Source organism: Cupressus sempervirens, chromosome 10 (assembly GCF_028749045.1).
Source record: "Cupressus sempervirens isolate cs-2001-9-10 chromosome 10, ASM2874904v1, whole genome shotgun sequence".
NCBI lineage: Eukaryota > Viridiplantae > Streptophyta > Pinopsida > Cupressales > Cupressaceae > Cupressus > Cupressus sempervirens.
This window is the reverse complement of record NC_143127.1, coordinates 80,395,372-80,418,183: the sequence shown is the minus strand read 5'-3', so window position 1 is coordinate 80,418,183 and position 22,812 is coordinate 80,395,372. Positions and strand designations below refer to the sequence as shown.

Here is a 22,812-nt window from a genome sequence, read left to right as displayed (position 1 = left end):
CAAATCTCTTAAGTAAAAACCTTTGTCGTCTAACATAGATGGACCATTGTTTAATATCTAGGCCTTATCCTCCTTTGATGAGCAAGTAACCCGGTAAAAACCATCAGCCATAGTTTTTAACAAACAAAATACTCCATTGATCATCACACCATTCTTTCACCTTTAAAGGTTGCCCAGAATCCTAACCATTTCATAATGAAGGCCCTTTCTTCTAGGAAAGCCACAGATTCCATCCATCGCTTACTTACCAATGTCAAAGCCCTAGGGTACACGACAATCTCACTTACCGCAGGTTGTTCCTTCTTGTTCACCACTGGGGTTTTGGGACACATTTTTTTTGTTGCTATCTGCTGGACCCAGAATCTTTGTTGGATTGAAAAACGAACCATGTTGTGCTTGCACCCATCTGTTTGATTTCTCCCAACCAAAGTAACGAAAATTGGAATTAGCAAGGCCGAATCGAATTGCGAATCGACTATGAATCGGAATCGAATCGACAAATTTAAAAAACCCTTGACATTTAGAAATTTTAACAATTTAAAACTCGTTTCATGCATCCTTTGTTCAATATAACTTAAACACACTATACCATCATCAAATAGAAGCTAACATACATAAACAAGGAACATAAATGATAAATCCATCACATATGTTACACGTAAAATGTAAGTTGTAGTTGAAATAAATAGAAATCATAGGATCATAATGAGTCAAATCATAGAATGTATGTAAGATGAAGATCTATAACACATCAAATCATAAATGCATGTAAGATGACGATCCATGAAATGTATGTCTATTAGTATTTGTAAACAAAGTGAAAAACCAAGGCTCTTATCAAGTTGTGCGGGCCAATTTTTCGCAATTCATGCAGGCGATTTTTTGGATGAATTGCTGAATCGGCAATTCATGCTATTCATGGCGATAAAATTGCTGATCTGGTTGAACAATTCAAAAAAAATTAGGAAGCCCGAATTGATTCGCCAACCTGGTGATTCAATCGATTTTTGGGCGATTCTCGTTACTATGCTCCCAATCACAACCATTCTTTACTTCTCCATCTGTCTTTTGTTCCACACTTCATCAGTGCTCATCTGTCCTTGAAAAGGCTGGAACCTCGATTGACATCTGCAGTTGAAGGGCCATCTCTAGTTGGATCGACGTCCATAGTTTAAGCCTTTGTGTTTTCGAAAATCCTCCCTTCCTACCTGTTGCAGATGCTCCATAAAGAAAGTCTTCTAACTCATACGTGAACAACTTTTAACAACAATATCAATATGTAAATAGATTAGGAGAGCTATAGTATAACAACATAATAAATTTCAATAAGCATTATAATAGGAGTCTCAACATCAAAAAATCTTTGTCTATCAATATCCAAAATTCTCAAACATGTATCTAGAAGTCTCAAACTTCAAAATACAACAGTCTATGAAATTAACCTTCATTTGGGCTATAATATCTAAAGACTAAGAACCATCCGAGTCACTATCACCCTCTAGCAAAATGGATCATCTAATGTTACTCACTATGATCAATACCAATTGGTAAACATGTATAGAGCAAATAAATTATTACCAAATAAATAAAATAGTCTTTTTTAATTTGTTTTTAAAACTCAAGAATGAAGCTTTGAAGTATAGTATTGATTCTTGAACTTGGCATTACTCAAAAAATTAAAAGACTAACTTTTAATGCGTATTTCATTCGATACATTTGATTGTTATATATTTGAATTAGAGTAGCTATTTTGATTCTTATACATTTGAAATTTGAATACATGCTTTGGTTCTCATATAGAAAGGTATAGAAGTAATAAGCAAAATTTTGAAAAAAAGTTTTTTAAAAAGTTTTTTAACCTAAACACTCCCCCAGTTGTCCCAAGAACAACTAGCTGTCCCTAAATGGCTGGGGACATTTCTTGGCTTTTTGGAGGGTTGAGCAGGTAGTGGGGATAGGAGGGGGATGTCCTGTTGGTGGGTGTTTTATGATCGTACCAACCATAGAATAAAGTATTGAGATATCCTCTCCTCTCTAGATGTCCCCAAAAGGCTAGGCTTGTTTCCTGGTGTTTTGGAGGGTTGAGCAGATATTGGCGATTAGAGGAGGATGCCTTGTTGATCGATGTTTAAGGACCGTGTACCGTTTTAAAATGACACTTCCATTTAAGACCTTTTAGCCCTCCTTAGTGTGGTTTGGTACATTAGGAGCTCCCTTTGTATTTAATTACTTAAGTCAAGCTCTTTTCTTCTTTCAACCTTGCTCCAAACTCTATGTTGGCACCATTTTTTATGTTTGACTTCCCTTTTATTCCCCCAATCACATAAATCATGCTTTAACTTCATTTTTGACTGTTTTTTCTCGCATATGTCACTATTTTCTCTTGATTCTTAAACATTTATAGGATCCGAAGCCCATTTCTGGGTCCTTTCACCTCCAAGTTAGGGACGAGCTCATCCCTCAACTAGGGTAAGGGACAAGGTCGCCCCTTACTTGGTTGGTAAGGGATGAGGTCGTCCCTTACCTAGGTGATTTTCCTAAAGAAATTTTGGGCCTAATGTCAAATATTGTTTTTTCCACCTTCTTGAGTCGGCCCTTCTCGGGGTTTGTTCCGAAATCACTATTAAAGAAGGCTTTCTCTCCTCATTTGGGCATCTTCCATACAAGCAAGCTATCCATGCTGAAGCTATCCCTGGCCCTTCAGTCATTGAACAATCACAATTTTAGTAGCTCAAAGTGCAGATCTAGGTCATGAGATACCAGTTATTGGCCCAGGTAAGGGTTATCCCTATCCAACTTAGCAATAGACTCCAACCTAGTTCAGATTGCAGTTTTTGGGGGCTTAGAGGAAAAATCCGGTCATTTCAGGCTTCCAATCAGCAGAAAATCAGTCATTTGGTCTTCTTCCTTCATTGTTCTTAATGGTGCGAACATTTCTATTTCTAATCCTTTCATTTCTTTTTCTAGATCTGATTCACATATATTTTATCACATCTTCATACTTGGGGATCAATGACAAGTAAGCCTCCAAACTTGCAAGGCTGAGGTCTTGAGCTTTATCCCTTTTCTTTTAGAGGCTTTAGCTGGATCTACTTTATGGGTTTGGTCTCTTCCTCTTGATCCCGTAATGTAATGGTAGAAAGTGCGTACTATTTTATCCCTTTATAGACCATACCAACATAGAATAAAATATTGAGATATACTATCCTCTTGATCAAAATCATGTGCATGCTAAGATTGCAAACAATCATACAACTGACTTGAAGCTTCTTTTAAGTCAGTTTTGGATTATGGATTGGCTCAATGTTTGATATGATATGCTAGTATCATGAGGGGACTTATGTACTCGTTGTCAAGATGATTCAAGCAGTACTTTTTATGAGAGCTTTCAAAATATATGCTTTGATTCTCATACGGAATGGTATAGAAAGCAACCATAATTTTGATTTGTTTTTTTCCTTTTTTAACGCCCAGGGGCATTCCTAGCCTAAATGTTTCCATAGTTATTCCAAGGACGACAAGCTGTCCCCAAATGGTTGGGGACATTTCTTGGCATTTTGGAGGGTTGAGCAAGTAGTGGGGATAGAAGGGGGTTGTCTAGTTGGTGGGTGTTTTATGATTGTACCAACTGTAGAATAAAGTATTTAGATATCCTATCCTCTCTAGTTGCCCCCAAATGGCTTGGGACATTTCCTAGTGTTTTGGAGGGTTGAGCAAGTATTGGGGACTGGAGGGGGATGTCTTGTTGATGGCTGCTTTACGACCATACTAACAATAGAATAAAATATTGAGATATACTATCCTCTTGATCAAAATCATGTGCATGCTAAGATTGCTAACAATCATACAATTGACTTGAAGGTTCTCTTATGTCAGTTTTGGATTGTGGATAAGCTCAATGGTTGATATGATATGTTAGTATCACAAGGGGACTTACGTACTTATTGTCAAGATGATTTGGGTTATACTTGTTATGAGAGCCTTCAGATGATATAGCAATGGAAGTGCTTTTTTTTTTCATGATATATGTTGAATGTCAATGAGATCAGGGTTTAAGAATTCTACTTTAATCCTAAAAACTTGGAAAATGAATATTGCTATGATGAAATCTACTAAAATTTGCTTCACCAAATTCAACAACTACACAAGATTGTTACAGTCTCCAAGGGTTGTGCAAATAATTTCTATATCACTATGAACATCATCATAATAGGCAATGCACATCTAATGGTAATAGCTAAGCATCCATAAAAAGGGGGGCTCATAGTTACTTTACATGACAACTTACAATCAACAAACTACGAAAAGTATGAGCCATGAAAATTCATCCAATGCCATTGCATTCCTCACTAATATCAAAGCACTTGAAAAACAAATCTACTCTAAGTGAGGGAACAATGAAACCATGCAAGTACCGAAATACATCAAGGAATCACCATGAAACCAACAATGAAAACTTTATTATCTTGGTAGCTCTTAGAAATAGTCTCAAAATTTGCTCCTATACAAATGAGAAGTGAGCCCTTTATATAGGTTCCCTATACAATGGGTGGCCAGGTTTGAAGCAAAACCAACAACCTAGATTTTACCACCTAACCCCTTATTAGGGTTTTGGAAACTAATCCATGATTAGGGTTTGGGGAAAAAGAGAGAACCTGCAATTGATGAGAGGTCTACTTGAACCAATCAAAAGAGAGCCACTTTTTTAGTGTGGTAGTAATTGCCCACTATGTAAGTCCACATAACATGAGAGGGGCAAAATAAATATACATTATGCATTAATGCTTTATCACTCAAAAAAACCACTCAAGGATTCTCTTCGTTGAATGCAGTGAATTGGGACATGTTGACCGTGGAAGGTGATTGGGTGTCATTCTTGTTGACCATTTTGTCATTGCTGAAGTCTTTCATAGTTGAATTGGGTCTCAAGAACTTGAATGCCTTTCTTGAATGTTTGGAAGTGGAATTCTTCCTCGTTGCTCTTTCGTGACTGTGATCTTTAGATTTTTTGGAGGTACTTCAAGGTTTTACACTCTTCCTTCTTTGTTTGCACTTGAACTTTGGTCTTTGAGGTCTCAAACCTTGAATGCCTTGAATTGGAATTCTTTTCTCTACAAAGTAAAATAATTCACATAAGAATCATGCAAGGAATTTTTAATATAACACAAAACTCTTCTATATTTACTTTTTAAAAAGTCTCTCTAAGAAGTCTTTTCTTGTTGATTCCCAATCCAATTTGTAGTTATTTTTCTTCAAAGATTCCACATGTCTATCTAGAACTCACACCTAGAAATTCTCTCTCTCCAATATTTTTCCAAAAATACCTCCCTTCAAGGTGTTTAACTTCATCAACACACTTCATGGGTATATTCTATACCTTGTAGAGGATTCTCATAACTTCGAACAACTTCCCAAAGTACGCACAACCATGCTGATGGGAGTATATGGAGCATGACAGAGAATTCACCCATCTGAGCACTGCACGAGAATTCTAAACACTTAGACAAATTTCTGCTTGCCTACCTTATATTTGCACCCAAGGCACATTTGAAGATAGCATGAAGATTTTCAACACAGAGACAAATTTCTACTTGCCAACCTTGGATTTGCACCCAAGGTGCATTTGAGCATCATAGGAGGATTTCCAACACTTAGACAAATGTTTGCTTGCTTACCTTGAATTTGCGCCCAAGGTGTGTTCCAAGCACTGCAGGAGGATTTTTAACTCTTAGACAAATTTCTCCTTGTTGGAGTTGATGAAATCCAACTCCGAAGACGCCCAAGATCACTTGCATGCGAAAACCTGTCAGAGAAACCAAGGAAGGAAGAGCGCGAAGCAAGGGAAAAACCCTAAACGAACATGAGAGAGAAAATATGCAAACACAAGAAGATATGTATTACAATATGCCTTGATATGAAAATACAATGAGGGAGCCCGCTTATAAAGAGCTCTAGGAATCTTCCAGAACAAGCTAGAAGATGCTAGGAGATAAGTGTGACAACTAAGCATACATCCACTTGAGGTGGAAAGTCTTCGAACAATGTGAGAGGATAAGTATGACTTAGAAGAGAACAAACTCCCGTATTGTCAACAACTTATAATGAACTCCTAGACTACAACTAATAAATAAATGCATTTACCTAAGTAAGCTTAAGTAATAGAATAAATAATTAGTAAATTAATTATTTACTCTAACACCCCCCCTTAAGTGCAACTTAGGGAAATGCCTTAAGCTCACAAAACTAAGATGAAATGCAAAATGGGTCTCGGCAACGAGGCCATGTTAGGTACCCATGAACAATGCAACAAAATGCAACCTCTGAAAACAAGGAAAGAGAGAAAACCACGTGGGAAAAACCCTCCCCCAAAAAGAGGTAACCTAGTGAAGAACTGAAGAAGCCTCCAACTAGGGAAATGTCCCCCAAAACAGGAACAAGGAGTGATCATTAAGAGCATCACTGAAGCATGAATAAGCTGCAAATCTGCCATCAGAAGAAAACTGCTGGTCTGAAGAACCTCCATGGAAGAAGAAGGCACGAACCAAGCGTGTCTATATGGTAGATGATCCATCTCACCGAAATGCATAGGTAGCCAGCCACTGCAATCGCCTTGTACATAGGATCAACCACTGAATACATAGTTCACACTATCGAACCATCGAACCACGGATGCATTAGAACAACAGCATAACCCCCCCTTAATGCAGACGGGGTGAGATGACAGGCAACTGAGAAGGTGGGCCAAAGTCTCCTGCAGACGAACCAAGAATGACGAGAGAGGAAGAGGTACAGACACCTATAAAGACACGGTCAAACTGACTCTGCATGGGGCTAATGTCGTGGAAGGGACACTCACTTGACAAAGGGAGAATGCCTAAAACAACAAACAACTATCCCCCCCATGGTGCTTTATGAAAATAGTGCATGTACAACTGACTCAAAAACAACATTCATGATCCCCGGAATGCAAGAGTGGCACTTTATCTCAGTGCGATAGATAAAAGTGCTTCAAAATGATAGCTACAATGATCAAAATTGAAAACAAGCTGATAGAAAACAAAGTATAGCTCAAAACAAAGGAAACCATGCCAGGAAAACGATCCTCGGCCCTAAAACACTCAAGATATCCACCATATAGAAAAAACGCTAAAAACATGATAGAAAGAGCATGGGCCAAAAACTAAGAAAAAGGACCACATTTCTGAAAAGTACATAGAACCAGCTTTCCAGAAATATAAAGTTTTCAAAAAACTGACATGGGACGCAAAAAATATGCATGCTGGAGTCAAAAACAGAACTTCGGACTTCAACTGAAAAAACAGGCAATAAAAAAGCATCAAAACCTAAAAATACTTGCACCAATGTCTTTGTCTTAGAACCCGGCGCTTCTTTCGGATCGAAAAAATACCTCCGTATGCAAAAGTTATGGCCAAAAAACCACAAGTAGGTCCAAAATGACCTGGAGAGGTGCAAGAAGGCACATGATGTAGTGATGTCAGCAAAAGCCGAGATTAAATTTGACAGCCATGTGGCCGTCGCCGCAAAAAAAGAGGCCACGTAGCTGTCACGTGGTAGTGCCACATGGTAGCACGGTTGATGTGGCAAGGGGACGTGGCCGGTCCACGTGGCACCCAGGCCACGTCTCACCCTCGCACGCTGCCAACTAGTACTGACTGTGCTGCAAAAAATCCGACTGGGCGCAGAGTTGTCAGAAGCGGCTTGCAGGCGGAGGAAGTGGCAGATCAGAGGTGCAAGAACCTGGCGGAGCGGCGAATTGGGTTGCTCCGCGGCGGAGGCGGCGGGATCTGCGGAGAGCAGCGGGAGAAGCTGGTGGAGAATGCGGGCGGCGGTGGACAGATCAGGGAGCGCTGCTGAAGAGGTGCCTCTGTGGTGGGGAAAGGGAGGTGCGCCCGAGAGAAAAACGAGCGCAGGGCTTTTGCGGTGGGGCGCGGGCGGCCGCTGGGTGGCGCAGTGGTGGTCGCCCGGCGGCATGGCTTGTTTTTACCTTTTATTTATTTTTTTGATGCCAAAATCGTCCGTACAGTCCGTACGGAAGCCCTGAAACTAAAAAAATTTGCCTCCCGGAGCCCTGTCTCCAAAATCGACAAGTTTTATATGGATCCTAGCTGAAAAGTGCCTTCCGGATCCAATGACAGCGTCCGTTTGGGCTGAAAGTGCTCCAAAAATTCGCTGGTCCCCTTATTTGAAGAAAAAATGCACAAATTAGGGTTTGTGACTCCAAATCATGCCTTCAAAATTCTTCAACGAAGCAGCAGCAGGGAGGCTCTGATACCATATTGGAGTTGATGAAATCCAACTCCGAAAACGCCCAAGATCACCTGCATGCGAAAACCTGTCAAAGAGAAGTCAAGGAAGGAAGGGCGTGGAGCAAGGGAAAAACCCTAAACGAACATGAGAGAGAAAATATGCAAACACAAGAAGATATGTATTTACAATATGCCTTGATATGAAAATACAATGAGGGAGCCCGCTTATAAAGAGCTCCAGGAATCTTCCAGAACAAGCTAGAAGATGCTAGGAGATAAGTGTGACAACTAAGCATACATCTACTTGAGGTGGAAAGTCCTCGAACAATGTGAGAGGATAAGTATGACTTAGGAGAGAACAAACTCTCGTATTGTCAACAACTTATAACGAACTCTTAGACTACAACTAATAAATAAATGCATTTACCAAAGTAAGCTTAAGTAATAGAATAAATAATTAGTAAATTAATTATTTACTCTAACACTCCTTGCCTAACTTGGAATTATGCCCAAGGCGCATTTGAGCATTAAATGAAGATTTTCAGCATTTCAACAAATCTTTGCTTGCCTACCTTGGATTTGTGCCCAAGGTACATTTGAGCATTACAGCAGGATTTTCAAAACTTAACAAATTTTTGTTTGCCTACCTTGGATTTGCACCCAAGCGCACTTGAGCATTGTAGGAGGATTTTGAGTACTTAGACAATTTTTTGCTTGCCTACCTTTGGATTTGTGCCCATGTTGCATTCAATCACTCCAAGAGGATTTTCAACACCAAGTCAACTTTTTGCATGCCTACCTTGGATTTGCACCCAAGACACTTTTCAGCACTGTAGGAATACTTTTAACTATGTTAAAGTATAGCTTCAGTCGAATTGAAGCATGTAGTAAATCAGTATGATCTATATATATAGATATTAGTGTGAGACATGATTTACCAAATAAATATCATATTGTTTGCCTCATATATATCGGACTTCTCTCATATAAGTCTTGGTGTTATTATCCTTGATCTATTATATGTATCGGGCTCTCATATATAAGAGAGACATTATTATGACCGATCAATTAAACTTTAATTAACACTGGTTTCATTATATTACTATGCATGCTTGAAATGTGTAACTTTCAATATGTTTGACTATTCATGTCCACATAGGGATATGACCCTACGTGGGCCTGACTTTGCATTCTCTTATATATAGTGTAGATATCGCTCTGAAGGAAACATCATCAATAAACGACATAATAAGTACCTTCAGCAGCAATTATTGAATGCTCTGGGTTTATAACAGAACAGATTTGAAAGATCATTCAGATCAGTTGTTCTTATTTGCTTTGCATATGTTTCTAGATATTGTAAAATGTTGCAACACTTATCTTTCCCTTGTCAGTGAGATGCCACATGATTTTCTTTCAATAGCTGCAAAGAGTGCTGTAAGATGTATGCTGCATCCTCTTGTATAATTTTTTTTTGCTGCTGATTGTTTGCAAAAATCCAAATGCTGAACATAGTTACTTTTTGTAGCCCTCACTGCTGAGCTTTTGTCATTTTTGAATGTGTTATTGAGTTGGATTGTTTTTGGATTTATTGTGTGCTTTTTAATGAGAAATGCATGCGCTTCTTGAGGAGAAACTAGTCTTAACAGAGACATTTGATTCTTTTCTTCCAAGTTTCATTTTTGAAATAAAATGGTATTCACTGATTATGGCAGTTGTCATTGAATTCTCTACATGAATCTTTGGGTTCATAACAGAACAGAGTTGAAAGATCATTCAGATCATTTGTTCTTGTTTGCTTTGCATATGTTTCTAGATATTGTAAAATGTTGCAACACTTATCTTTCCCTTGTCAGTGAGTTGCCACATGATTTTCTTTCAATAGCTGCAAAGAGTGCTGTAAGATGTAGGCTGCATCCTCGTGTTTAAATTTATTTGCTGCTTACTGTTTGCAAAAACCCAAATGCTGAACATAGTTACTTTTTGGTAGCCCACACTGCTGAGCTTTTCTCATTTTTTAATGTGTTATTGAGTTGGATTGTTTTTGGATTTATTGTGTGCTTTTTAATGAGAAATGAATGCTCTTCTTGAGGACAAACTAGTCTTAACAGAGACATTTGATTCTTTTCTTCCAAGTTTCATTTTCAAAATAAAATGGTATTCACTGATTATGGCAGTTGTAAAATATCATTGTCAAAATGAACTTTTGTTTTTAGGTTCTTCAACAAATTGATAATCCTTGGAATAGTGATTGCAGGCATTAGATTTTGTCATTGTGGAAGCAAGGAGAAATGGACTTAGGTTGATTTTCAGCCTTGTTAATAATCTCAATGCCTATGGTGGGAAGGATCAGTATGTACAATGGGCGTATGCAGCAGGAGTTGATGTGCGATCTTCAAATGACTCTTTTTTTGATGATCCCACTATTCGTGGGTACTACAAGGACTACGTCAAGGTAATACTAATACAGCTCTTGTCTATTCTTAGGTCAGCAAAGGTTCAGACTCCACTGTTAATTTAGAAGTATTAAAAGCATCAAGGTGTGTAAGTTCCTGATCATATCTTCTTCGGCAATCAAAGGTAAAGTCCGATTCTATAGTTTTTCATGTTTGCTGAGGTCTGGAAATAAAAGCCTACGAAGCATTTACAGTTTTGAATCCCAACACATTTGTTTGACTTTAAACTGACATTCGATAACAGTAGTTGAATTTGATGTTGATTGATTTAATTGTATTTACCTTTTACACAGCCTGATTTTGCCATGAATTAGAGAATTGGGAAACTTCAAGATGAAATCAGGAGTTTATGAGTTAGCAATAATGAGTGTATTCAGACCACGTCTATAATGGAATGTCTCATATGAAAGGCAAAACTTAAAACAACAAAATCAAGCCAGTGTCCAAAAGATTTACTAAACTTTAATTGTACCCATAAGCATAAGAGAAGCTTCAAAGAATACCGGTCAAGAAGCACAGAAGCAACAACCCTATATTCAATATAGAATCAGAGATACATTTCTATACAAGTTGAAGGTAATTCGCTCAACAATATGTACCACCTTTGCAAGGATTATCATGAGTAAAATCCGCAGGATTTCCCTTGTAGATGAGAGAATAGAGAGTGTTGGCAAAGACAGTTTCTCCTTCATGCGCAAAACAGTGAATAATTTTATTGTTCCCCTGTAATGGTCTACTTGGTGATATCTACAAATATATGCACTATTGGTGTTGCATATCTTTTAAATATTGCAAGGATTCCCATAGCTATGGTCACCATGGTTGCTTTTTGATAGATGTTGGGGTTGCTGGATCGAATATTATGCTATGCTAGCTTGATGGTTCAGCAGTGACAAAACTCTGGACATGTTTGTGATGTTGCAAGATTTGTCTGAGGGGACCTTGCAAACAGCGCTAACTGGCTAGACTATTAGTATTATGGACATAAAATTTCCAGTCATTGAAATGGTTGAGGATGGTTTTGGTAATAACTTTTTGGTAATAACTTTGTAGGTATTATCTATCAATGTGAAGAGTATATTACGAGAAGCTTCTCATTAGTCATAAGGGAAGCTGTGATTTTGCTATTCAAATTATTTGGCTGCAGAGTCTCAGAGCACCTGGATCTAGACCGAGTCCCTTTACTAGCAATCATTTTGGAAACATGACCAAGCATTGAATTGGGGAGAACTGACTTCTTTAAACTCTAGTGATTGGGAGTTACTCGATTGATGCAATCTGTGCTTGAATGAGTTGTAGTACTCCAATACCTTTGTCACAGGGTTTTTTAAAATTTTGGCTTCAAGTTCAAAATTTGGTAAATTTATAAAAAAAATCTGAAATTTGTTAAAATTTCTCCAAAAAATCATATGGAACAGGGCGACACTAGTTTTATTAAATGTATTTTTGCAGAGCGTTTTAAAGGGCTTTTTCATAGCCTTTTTAGTTTTTCCTGAATAATAACATGACCTTAATAAATCTTCTTTTAGGGCTTGCCGAACTTCTTCTGGCTGCAGGCTAGAGTTTGAGAGGTACTAGTTGTGGCAGCTGACGATTATAGGGAAAGGAAAATAGTACTTTAGATACCAAGATAGATGCGTTTTCCAATGTACAACATAGTTTCTGCAATGGGAAGATGCTGCTACTGCTCATTCCAAATCTCTAGAAAGTTGTCACCTTGTTTAAGTTTCTTTTAATAATGACTTTTGCCATGTTTTATAAATTCTAAGCAATGATTTTATATTGTGATAATGTCTATCAGGTTTGAAAATCATAGTTAAAACTTTTAAAGACTCGGACTCGCCATGAACTTGAAAAACCAAAAAATTGGTCTTGGACTCACAAAGGACTTGTGAAAGGACTGGACAAAGACTTGGCAAAAGGAAGAACCGTATTTTCACGATTTGATTTTGACTGTTTAACCTCTCCACAGCCTAGAACCCTGTTATAACTAAGAGCAAAAAGACCAAATGAGAGAAAAAGTGAAAAAAATAAAAAACCTTTTTATCACTTGGGTGGAAGTTTGATTGGGTTGCGTGATTCATGCTCAAAGATTTGTGCGAGTCAATGGAAAACTCGCAAGTCATTGGGGAAAGACTCACTTGAACTTGGCTCGCAATTCCATGGCGAGTCGACTTGACTAGCCATTGGACTCATGAGTCCACATGTTTTTTTGATCTCTATCAAAAAAACAACCATTTTATTATTTTGGCAATAAGTTTTTTAATTCATGTTTGTCTTTTAAAATAAAAAGTAATAGATATGATTTTTTAATTGAATTATATGGTTAATAAGTTTTTAATTTACTATTTATATAAAATTTTAATATTTAAATTTTGTTTTGATTAGGGGAAAAGTAGGTTTTGAAGGGATCCTGAAATCCTTTACAAGCATAGTTGAATCATTGCAAAAGATAAGGCATTTCTAATGAGCAGCCCAAAATTAACAGAAACGACAACAAATAAGGAAAAATCCAACAATGCTCCAGCTGCCCAGAAAGTAGATCACACAATTGAAGACTCAAATAAAAGAGAAAGTCTCGTGAACAAGGAGATCCTTGGGGTTTTGAAAGGCTCCCCAAATCTGAACATTGGGTTTGAGCATGGCTCCAAAAACCATAAATATAATCTAACTAACAAGATTGATCATCATAAAACTAGCTGAAATTATGGGGATTTTAAAGGCTTCCCAAACCATTGTGGGTTTTGACTTGGCTCCCACAATTACCTCAAGGAATTTGAAAGGTTCCCCAAACTTCAAACAATGAGGTTTAAAGGCTCCCCAAGCCAACAAGTCAAAGCATGCACGCACAAACCCATCGAGAATCCCCATCTCAACTACAACACTTCTTCCTACCTCAATATGGAAAAACACCACCTCTATAGGAGCAACAAAGGTGGAACACGCTTTGAAGAGACTACACTCGCTGATAGCCACCCTCTTTCAGGCTACGAGCAATTAGGACCAACCACATAGAGCAACCAACATTCTTTTCCACCAAGCCTATCTTCGCCTAAATAGAAGATGTTTCCACCTCAATAGGAAACATAGAAGAGGAAGGGTGCCACACAATAGCCAAAACCTGATCATAGCGGGACTGGAAACCCTTGCCTCAATAAGGAGATGCTTCACCTCAATAGGAGGGTCACAAAGAGACCATTGTGAGGCAGAAAAAGAAGCCCAGATCAGAAAAAAGGACAACACTTGGCTACAGGCAGGGTAAATCAGGTCCCAAACCAACCCCTAAAGAAAAATCCAAACAAGACCAAGCCCTTGGAATTTTTCAGCATTCTCCTGACCTTCAAGCGAACCCACCTCATGAAAAAAACCACAAACTATACACAAAGGTGAGGAGATATTGTCATTGATGTCAAAGCCGGTCAGAGAGATTGTTATTGTCATTGATGTCAAAGAAAAGAAAGCAATATTGTCATTGATGATTATAAAGATGTTGAAGATATTATAATTATGTTGGAACAGTTACATCACCTATTCATATTAAGGATTGTACATTTTTAACATGAAAAGGAAGATGTATCTGTGATTATATGTAGAAGTTTCAATTCAAACTATCAAGATAGAGAACTAATTAAAGACCGTCAAGTGAAGAGATAAAGAAAAGTCGTATATAGCACAGTGTGGTCAAAGAAAAGATAATAATATTACATATGACAACTACAGTGATTATAAAAACCGCAACAATAGGCATGAAATGCATAGATCAGCAGATTGAAGATTAAGTGGTTAGCAAGCAATGGTCAAATCCCACATCATCTGTTAAAGAAATCTAACGAGTCCCACATCATATGCATCGATTTGATATATCATGCAGTCAATCATTAACATAAACATACATATATATACTAAGCAGCGATTAAATATGGAATGACGTGAATATGAACTTTTAAGGCTAACATGAGATTTGAGAAGCAGCGACCAGTTAGCTTGTAGGAGGTAGCTTGTAGGAGGTAGAAGTTCAATAAAAAAAAAAAACTATGACTGCATATACACAACGGTATCAATGTAAACAATATAGAAGCAGCGACTCATTTTTAAAGTGGTGATACAGAAGCATATGCGACGCCCATCATATGTACTTCCAGAGATGAAAGTTACCACAATCAATGAACAGACAAAGATAATAACGTATTCATGCCACCGGAAGTCCTCCAGGTCAGAACACACATAGACAAGTCAATGTTGATATCAATGTTCTTCAATGTAATCGATTCCCCAAGACAACGATGGCATATGACAAGGAAATATTGTTTGTGTTTAAAAACTGTAATAATAACAATATCAAAGATCCGATAAAATAAGACAAAGAAGGGTGTCGAACAACGTAGAGGGAGTCCATCCAACAGCGTATGAAGTAGATGAAAATTTAGTTGGTGAGTTGGATGTATATGCAGCGATTCAACAAAGTTATTTTGAAGAATATAGTAATTTCTAATTTAACATAACAAACAATGATATAGCAGCAGCAATTATCATCAAACCGGAGATTCTCGAAATGAAATCTGAACAGAGCATACATGTCAGCCACGTCACCTGCCAAGAAAAGTAGGTGTAGAGAGAAACGATTGAAGGCATATTGGCGGCAACAGAGATTTACCAAATACAAATGAATGCCACGATGTGTAACTAGAGATAGCGATGGAAAATTTAAAATATGTAATTTAGGCAAATCAACGATATAAAAAATGAGACGCCGAGTCATCCACTAGAATACAGTTTGAATGATGTCGTCAATTAAAGAAAGCATCTATACATCATTTTATGGAGTTGCCGTGAATTACTAAAGAAGCTGTCAAGGGTTCTGAAAATAAATAAAGCAATATGAACGGTGGACAGTGTGATAAAAGATAACGTCCACGTCAGATTGAAATGTTATTGACAGTATAGCCTCATCCGTTGGGTTTAATTCATAACTAAACTAATGAATGGAACGATCTGATTTGAAGCAAAGTATGAGATAAGCATAACCTTGTCCGATTACAATCAGAGAGTAAAATTTGTTTATGCAAAACTAAACCATCGCAAAAAGAGGTTATAGCAGATGTTGTCGAGAGTCTTCAAATCAACGAGTTTTGACATAATTTTAATTAAATATTAAAGGGAATTATTAGATATATATGAAATGTTGCGTTCAGATTATAAGAGTTTTTGAAGTATTGCAACTCATTTGAAATGGCATGTCTATTTAAAAAGGGACACCTCCGACATATATATAGCAGTTTGAAATGAAGTAGAAGAGGGTGTAGAATTGGGATAAAAGGAATATGTAAATGCAGTGATGTAAAGAAAGCAGAGCAAGAATGTCAGCAAAGAGTGTAGAAGTTTATGGAATAAATATATGAGAAAAAGGGCGGAGCAGTGAAGGAGTAATAATACAATGATATATTCAGATTGAGACATCATGATGAAAGAAAAAAATACAAGCAATTGATAAAGAATTAAAGACAAATATTTATAAGTATATTTTGTAGAACATTTTTAGAAGACTTATCGAGGAGCTTATAAGCATATTTGGATACAAGTATATAAAGAAAGAGTAAGACAGATTTAAGGATTATTTATAAAGCACTTGTGATCCGACAGATTTAAGGATTATTTACAAGTATAAAATTTATTTCCTTGTAGAAGCTCGTCGAAGGGGGGGAAGCATTACTGGAAAGGAATTGGGCACGGGGCACCACCTACATTGAGCAAATAAGCATGAGTCCTAAACCACCATGACCAAGGAAAAACATCTAGGCAAGCAAGGGTATACTCCGGGACAAGCATGAGCTCACCAGTCAGTTCATAACACATCAATAAAAGAAAAACATTAAGCATTTAATTAGTAAGATAAGTTGTTACCTTCTTTATATGAGATCATTGTGGAACCTCCTGATATACTTTATACATTGACACCATGATATAAGGTACCTATACTTGCACATACATGTATGTATATATATGTGCGTAAATCAATATAATGGTACAAATAAAATAAATGATTAAATTTACGCACATGTATGTATATGTGTACATAGAAATCGAGGTAGCATAGATACCATGATGGCAATATATTTTAAAATTATTTGGAAGGAGAACCTTTATGTTTCTCATTATTATTGTTTCAGTTGATTTGAGTGATTGCCTATCTCTCCATCGGGCTTTTATTCTCAAACATTCTTTTAAAATATTTCAACCGATGCAATGTAATTTCATTATGGGATCAATGCTTGGCTATGCGTCCACCACCTCAGCCTTTCTTATAACTTAGCATGCATTTGTAGGTTGGTTTATATATCTTCTTGCCATGGCTATGCGAGCATTCTTTTTCTAGTTTCTTTTTAGCTCTGCGATTTCCTTCCTTTCTTATGGAAATTATCATAAGCCAAAGACTGCGACCACTACAGATTGCATTGTGTGCAAGCTCCATATCTTTTAGGAAATAAGCGTGTGGTATTAGACTTGCCAAGTCTTTTCTTAGCATCCACTTTTGTAGATTTTCATTTCCGTCTACCAGACGAGGATAGCCATCTCTAACCACACAAGGCATTTCACCTCTTTCTGGCAGGTTATGCATTACATTATCCCTTTATTTATGTTACAGCAAAAAGATCGTATGATGATATAAGATGTGAACATCATATGTTCTCAATATATTACTGTAAGTGATCTGCTATGTATATGCCACTTACAAATTCTTTGTATGATATGATATTTTAAAGCACCGAAATACTTATTGTGCATATTGTTAAATTACCTTGGCTTATATAAAGGTGTTGGCAATATGCCTCCGAGATAAGTACAATATTTGAAGCCATGATAAAAATTTTGTTCAAAGATTTGGATTTAGAAATGTAAATTGATACCAGAACTAAATTTACTCAAGAAATCTCCTAGGAAAACACCCATAAGGACCAGCATGGTTGAGATGAAGGGTGAGAGAAGAGAACATCCCTGCAATAGCAAGAACAAGATGGATCAATAACACATAACAGTAGTAAACAATTGAGTCAGCTCATGGTAGTCCAGTGTTAAGTCTTGTTGTCTAGTCGACCGGCGGGTTGATACTCTAACACTTGGTTGCTCAATGGTTAGACATTGGTGGTCATAAGCCTAGTTCCGAGTAGGGAGGGCATTTCTCAGTTGAGATTGTGTGGGGTTACTAAGGGTCCGTGGTTGGGAGGTTAAGCCTCTGACAATGCTTCTCCTCTCCACCAAATGCCAAGGCTTGCACAAGGCAGAGATACAATTTGCATTCAATATCTTCTGGTAATGGGTATTTTACTTTTATGATATTTGAAATCTCAAGTTGAAGGAGTGTTAGATGGTTATTATTGTTTAATCGATTATTCCCTTCAATGCTTAGAAATCAATTTCCTTTTTAAATGTATTAGGAAATCAATGAAATCAATTGATTTTACAAATTGATCATGAAATGTAACTGCCTGAATGAGATAGGCTTACTTGATGGTTGTTATAATTGTCCTTTGCTCATGTGAATAAAAATATAAACATATCTTTTATTTACTTTTAATTGTCATAATTAGCAATGGGAAAATGGGGATGTTACAGTGGTTTTGCTGCCCTAAATGATATTAGTTATTACGATACAGTGGTATAATTTTTGTGCCCTAAGCGGTATATGTGGACTAATTTGGGTTTTGCAGATATTGCCCTAGGCGGATTCTGGTTTTGGAATTTAGGGTATTGCAAACTTAAAATCCTCAATTTTATTTTAATTTGATTATCAATGTTTAACCACTCGTTCCTGATGTAATACTCCTTCAGTTGTTAGTTATGATATTTCAGTTAAATGGATTGTTACCGTTAATCTCTTTCATATGAACATGTAAATAACTATTATAAGTGCCTTCTCATGGAAATGAGGTAGTCACTATTTTTCGATGATATGCTAGTTGTTAGCTAAGGTCCAGGATAAGGGGTTGTTACATGTAATCTGTAGCTTAGTCATCATGAAAGTCTGCTACCAATGTTTGACTGGTATTTCTACTTTCTCAGAACCAAGAAAGTGCTGGCCGATTCTTTGTTGCCTATATCTGTAGGTTTTAGAACAATTATACATGGGCAACCTTGGCCCCATGTCTTATCCATCCTAGTTATTGAAGTTCTCCAAGGCCAAGAGGATGTACTGGGATTCAAAGTAAGAGTAATTTTTTTGTAGGTCACGGAAATGTCATGTTTGATTACTATTATTAGAGTTATCTTGACGATGACAAATTTAACTTCTATGCATTGCACAATCATGGAGTTATCCAAAGATTAGAGAATGTGGGGCAATATTGATGCTTTCCTTAATAGAGTCAACTTTTGGTTTTAATTGTCCAGCAAGGTAATTGGAGATAGATGTTTGAAAAGGCAAAAACTTATTTAATCTAGAAGAGGGCAGTCACCAAGGCTTTAACATACACTGCCAACTAGGGAGCTTTATTAACTGTAGGGCAAACCTAGTCAGGATAGTCATGTTTTCTACTGTTGATTACAAGGAACGAGAGCAAGGATAATGAGGATGTAGCAGAGATATCTTAGGTCAAATGTTATTTGGAATTGGAACAAAAGGTTGCCTTTGCTAAGATTCCTGAGGTAGTTCGAGTAATTTTGTTAGTGGCCATGGTTTAGGATTTGACTATTACAACCATTGTCACAATTATTGTTTCATCACCATCTTTGCACCAGTGTCTATTGTTGGGTATTGTTTTTGTTTCAACTCCTAATGTTGATGATGGTATTTGTTACTATTGCAAGCCTGCCCTAGATGTGATTCCAAAAGTACAAGTTCCTCATTTGACCTCAATTATGCCACTACCATCCTCACCTAGGCACGATGGATTGAAATTGAGCAAGGTCGTTCAGTCTTGGGCCTATGTTCCTATACCTTTCAATCCAATGAGAGCTTTTGGAATGTTAAGTCAATTTAAGGTAAGTAATGGCTTGAAGGACTGTGATGGCACACTAGATGAATGTATGCAAGGGACAGAAAACACAATTGACAATTTGAATATGACTGATGATAAAATTATTTGAGCTAGATCAAATTGTAGGAGTGAGCTGTGAGGAACAATTATTCAAAATATTCATGTCGAGGAAAAGGGACACTTAAGTCCTTCACACCCTTAAGGCATGATCGAGTATAGGATTGACACTTTGTAAGAAGTGAAAGTGTACCATTGAGGAGCCTAGGAAAGTGATCTTTGTTGAGTAACATGGATTGGTTTCTGCAAATGTAATTACACCGCCATGGTTATTGGTATGTTCTAAATGCAGATCCCAATCTCTTATAAATATAAGAGTATGATTAATCATTATTATTTAACAATATAAATCATAATATGACATATATATATATATATATATATATATATATATATATATATATATATATATATATATATAATATGATAATTATAATATTATATATATAATATACAAATTGAGCTAGATTAAATTGTAGGAGTGAGCTGTGAGGAACAATTATTCAAAATATTCAAGTCGAGGAAAATGAACACTCAAGTCCATCACACCCTTAAGGCATCATCGAGTACAGGATTGACACGTTGTAAGAAGTGAAAGTGTACCATTGAGGAGCCCAAGGAAGTGATCTTTGTTAACATGGATTGGTTTATGCAAATGTAATTACACTGCCATGGTTATTGGTATATTCTAAATGTAGATCCCAATCTCTTATAAATATAAGAGTAGGAGATATGTCTCATGAAGAGACATGTCTCTATGATTAATCATTATTATTTAACAATATAAATCACAATATAACATATATATATATATATATATATATATATATATATATATAATTATAATATTATATAATTTCTATCAGCATTGTATCTTATTATTAAATCAATCCAACTATAGCTATAATCTTATCTAAGGGGGGAAACATTATCAGAAAGAAATTGGGCACGGTGCACCACCTACCATTGAGCAAATAAGTAGGAGTCCTAAACCACCATGACCAAGGAAAAACATCTAGGCAAGCAAGGGTATACTAGGGGACAACCATGAGCTAACCACTCAGTTCATAACACATCAATAAAAGAAAAACATTAAGCATTTAATTAGTAAGATAATTTTTTACTTTCTTTATATGAGATCATTGTGGAACCTCCTGTTATACTTTATACATTGACACCATGATATCAGGTACCTATACTTGCACATACATGTATGTATATATATGTGCGTAAATCAATATAATGGTACAAATAAAATAAATTATTAAATTTACGCACATGTATGTATATGTGTACATAGAAATAGAGGTAGCATAGATACCATGATGCCAATATATTTTAAAATTATTTGGAAGGAGAACCTTTATATGTCTCATTATTATTGTTTTAGTTGATTTGAGTGATTGCCTATCTTTCCATCGGGCTTTTATTCTCAAACACGCTTTTAAAATATTTCAACCGATGCAATGTAATTTCATTACGGAATCGATGCTTGGCTATGCGTCCACCACCTCAGCCTTTCTTATAACTGAGCATGCATTTGTAGGTTGGTTTATATATCTTCTCGCCATGGCTATGCGAGCATTCTTTTTCTAGTTTCTTTTTAGCTCTGCGATTTCCTTCCTTTCTTATGGAAATTATCATAAGCCAAAGACTGCGAGCACTATAGATTGCATTGTGTGCGAGCTCCATATGTTTTCAGAGCTAAGCATGTGGTATTAGACTTGCCAAGTCTTTTCTTAGCATCCACTTTTGTAGATTTTCATTTTCGTCTACCAGACGAGGATAGCCATCTCTAACCACACAAGGCATTTCACCTCTTTCTAGTAGGTTATGCATTACATTATCCCTTTATTTATGTTACAGCAAAAAGATCGTATGATGATATAAGATGTGAACATCATATGTTCTCAATATATTACTATAAGTGATCCGCTATGTATATGCCACTTACAAATTCTGTGTATGATATGATATTTCAAAGCATCGAAATACTTATTGTGCATATTGTTAAATTACCTTGGCTTATATAAAGGTGTTGGCAATATGCCTCCGAGATAATTTCAATTTTTGAAGCGATGATAAAAATTTTGTTCAAAGATTTGGATTTAGAAATGTAAATTGATACCAGAACTAAATTTACTCAAGAAATCTCCTAGGAAAGCACCCATAAGGACCAACATGGTCAAGAAGAAGGGTGGGAGAAGAGAACATCCCTGCAATAGCAAGAACAAGATGGATCAATAACACATAACAATAGTAAATAATTGAGTCAGCTCATGGTAGTCCAGTGTTAAGTCTTGTTGTCTAGTTGAGCGATGGGTTGATACTCTAACATTTGGTTGCTCAGTGGCTAGACATTGGTGGTCATAAGCCTAGTTTTGGGTAGGGAGGGTGTTTTTCAGTTGAGATTGTGTGGGGTTACTTAAGGGTCCGTGGTTGGGAGGTTAAGCCCCTGACAATGCTTCTCCTCTCCAACAAATGCGAAGGCTTGCACAAGGCAGAGCTACAATCTCCATTCAATATCTTCTGGTAATGGGTATTTTACTTTCATGATATTTGAATTCTCAAGTTGAAGAAATGTTAGATGGTTATTATTGTTTAATCAATTATTCCCTTCAATGCTTAGAAATCAGTTTCCTTTTTAAATGTATTAGGAAATCAATGAAATTAGTTGATTTTACAAATTGGTCATGAAATGTAATTGCATGTATGAGATAGGCTTACTTGATGGTTGTTATATCTGCCCTTTTCTCATGTGAATAAAAATATAAACATATCTTTTATTTACTTTTAATTGTCATAATTAGCAATGGAAAAATGGGGACGTTACAATGGTTTTGTTGCCCTAAATGATATTGTTTATTACAATATAGTGGTATAACTTTTGTGCCCTAAGCGGTATATGTGGACTAACTCGGGTTTTGTAGATGTTGCCCTAGGCGGATTCCGGTTTTGGAATTTAGGGTATTGCAAACTTAAAATCCTCAATGTTATTTTAATTTGATTATCAATGTTTAACCACTCGTTTCTGATGTAATATCCCTTCAATTGTTAGTT

At 36.6% G+C, this 22,812-nt stretch overlaps 1 protein-coding gene across 1 annotated transcript in view; it reads left to right on the top strand.

The window, feature by feature from the left end:
* Positions 1-22,812, top strand: part of LOC149532669 (mannan endo-1,4-beta-mannosidase 2-like) — a 99,018-nt gene that overhangs the window by 44,944 nt on the left and 31,262 nt on the right. The window contains exon 2 of the mRNA XM_089804833.1: positions 10,525-10,722. Within this exon, the coding sequence (XP_089660959.1) occupies positions 10,525-10,722 (198 nt within the window). The remainder of the gene's footprint in view (positions 1-10,524; positions 10,723-22,812) is intronic.